At 32.5% G+C, this 3004-nt stretch overlaps 1 protein-coding gene across 1 annotated transcript; it reads left to right on the top strand.

The window, feature by feature from the left end:
- The first annotated feature begins 334 nt into the window (after positions 1-334).
- Positions 335-718, top strand: LOC149158085 (uncharacterized). Its single transcript, XM_089433873.1, has one exon. The coding sequence runs from the start codon at positions 335-337 to the stop codon at positions 716-718; it is 384 nt and encodes a 127-aa protein (XP_089289999.1).
- Positions 719-3004: the final 2286 nt, after the last annotated feature.

The following is a 3004-nucleotide window of genomic DNA, read 5'->3' as shown; positions in this document are numbered from 1 at the left end:
TGTATAGGTATAATCAAAGATGTGGTTGTTTCTTTAAGTCAAATTCCTGCTAAGACTATATTGATGGATATTATTTTGATTGATATTCCACCAAAGTTTAGCATGTTTCTATCAAGATCATGGGTTGCCAAAGTCAAAGAAATCATTCAAATGGATATGTCCTATGCTACTATCTCGGTTTTTGGTGAACAAAGGAGATTATACAGAGAGTCTAGGATGGCATATATGGTTAGCAGCAAAGAAAAACCTAAAAACTTTCCAGTATATGCAATGGGGATTGAATTTGGCTCATCCATACTCCTCAATGAAATCACCAACAACACAAAAAATTAGCATGCAAAAGGAGCAGCAAGTTGAAGAAATTGATAGGAAAGGGTGGTGGCACATGAGCTTTGATGGTGTTGTAGGAAGAGATGGAGCTGGTGCAGGAATATGGATAATTAGCCTGGGAGATGAAAGTAAGTTTTTCTCTTATAAACTCAATTTTGATTGCACAAATAATATGGCAGAATATGAAGCATTGGTTTTGGGTTTAGAAGTCTTGAAGAATTTAGGTGCAAAGAAAATATATGTTTTTGGTGATTCTGAAATAATCATCAAACAAGTTAACAACACCTATAAAACCAAAGATGTTAGAATGAGAGCATACAGAAATATGATTCTTGAATTACTGGAAAATTTTGAAGAGTATAATTTCACCATCAAGCCTAAAGAATAGAACAGTGTTGCAGATTCTTTGGCTGTTTCAACAAGTTTATTTTCAATTTCAATTCATTCCAGCAATAAATATAAAGTTGAAATTAGGCATAGACCTTCTATACCTGATAACATAATAAACTAGCAAGTGTGTGATAATGATCAGCAAGTCAGAAATTTCTTGGAATTGAAAGAAGAATTTGAATCTATTCAAGTTGACTAGCAAAACATATTTGTTGAAACAAAAGCCAATACTGAAGTTGTTCAGCTCAAAAACAATTGTATTCCAAAGGGACTAATTCCTCTTGAGAAGTTATTTGACCAGAATGATGTGGCCCAAAATCCAAAGATGAAATCTGATGATGAGGAGGTTGAGACTTATAATCTTGGTACTGCAGAAAATCCAAAGAATGTCAAGTTGTCCAAATTTCTTTCTCTTGAGGAAAAACAAAAATATCTAGTTTTGATGAAGAAATATGTAGATATTTTTGCATGGAGTTATGCTGATTTGAAAAGCTATGATCCAAATGTTATTCAACATACCATACCAATAAAAGAAAATGAAAAACCTTTCAAGCAAAAACTGAGAAGGATAAATCCATTGTTTTTACCATTAATTGAAAAGAAGATCAAAAAGTTTTTTGAAGCAAAGATAATAGTACCATTGAGATTTTCCAAGTGGCTGGCTAACCCGGTGTCCGTGAGAAAGAAGAATGGGGAAATTAGGATATGCATTGATTTATGAAACTTGAATAAATCTTCATTAAAAGATAATTATCCACTTCCCAAAATCGATCACATTTTGCAAAGCATTGTAGGATCACAAAGGATGTCGATGCTATATGGTTTCTCATGTTATAATCAAATATTGGTACATCATGATGATCAAGAGAAGACAACTTTTACCACACCCTGGGAACATTTATGTATGCAAAGATGCATTTTGGACTTATGAATGCAGGAGAAACTTTTCATAGAGGTATGTATTTGCAGATGAGATAAACGGATATGTAGTAGTATATTTGGATGATATTATTGTGTTTTCTAAGAAAGAAGAATAACATCTCAAACACGTGGAGAGAGTCTTTCAAAAATGCAGAAAATTCAGTACTTCTCTAAACCCTACTAAGAGTATTTTTGCTTTAACAAAGAGAAAGTTGTTGGGTCATACTATATCAAAGGAAGGAATTAAGATTGTTCTAAGTAGGGATTTTGCTATCCAGAAAACTGGTCTGCCCAAAAATAGAAAATAAATTCAATATTTTTTAGGCAAAGTGAATTTTGTGAGAAGATTTGTTCCTAAATTTGCAGAAATTTTGAAACACATCACAAAGATGCTTAGGAAAGATTGTGATATTAAATGGACAGCAGAGGCTAAACATTCATTTGAAGAAATCAAAAAGGCTCTTACTTAGGCTCTAGTCCTTATAAATCCTGATTTTTCAAAGCAATTTTTGGTTTTTACTTTTGCTTCAGAACACACAATTGTTGGAGTATTGTTGCAGAAAGGACAACAAGGTTATGAACAACCTATTTCATTTTTTAGTATAACACTTGGAAATTTTGAATTGAAATATAACTTTATGGAGAAGCAAGCTTATGCTTTAGTGAAAACTCTTAAAGATTTCAGAGTGTATGTCATTCATTCACACATTATTGCCTATGTACCTAATGCTGTAATAAAGGACATATTAACTCAAGCTGATCCAGATGGTAAAAGGAGTAAATGGGTTGCTACTTTGTTGGAGTCTGATTTGGAAATCAAACCTACAATATTGGTAAAAGGACAAGGGTTGGAAAAGTTGATGACTCAATCAAATTTTAAGTGTGTAGATATTAATTTTTTAGCAGAAAATGCAGATACAATTGAAGATGAAGAGCTAATCCTTGTTGAAGAAAAGTTTACAATGTCAAATTGGTATAAAGATGTTATCTTTGTACTACAAAATCATAGATCTCCTCCTGAAATAACAAAGTTAAAATCAGTGAGATATTGTATTTTGAATAAATGTTTGTATTGGAAAGATCCATGTGGAATACTTCTTAATTGTCCATTGGAAGATAAAGCTGAAAAGGTGATAGAAGAGTTTCGTAAAGATGATTGTGGAGGACATCATTACTAGAGAGAAACAGTGAATAAGATACTCAGAGCAGGATTTTATTGGTCTTCAATGTTCAGAGATGTATACAAAAAGGTTGTTGCTTGTCATGAATGTCAAATATTTGAAGGAAAAAGGAAGTTATTATCATTGCTTTGGAAGCCCGTTTTTGTTGAAGCCCCTTTCCAACAGTGAGGGATAGATTTTAT

This window comes from Pinus tabuliformis, chromosome 5_2 (assembly GCF_031772625.1).
Source record: "Pinus tabuliformis cultivar Carrire ecotype Pingquan chromosome 5_2, CPIR1, whole genome shotgun sequence".
NCBI classification, from domain to species: Eukaryota; Viridiplantae; Streptophyta; class Pinopsida; order Pinales; family Pinaceae; genus Pinus; species Pinus tabuliformis.
Note: the sequence above shows the minus strand (reverse complement) of the source record. Positions and strands in the feature narration are given on the sequence as shown.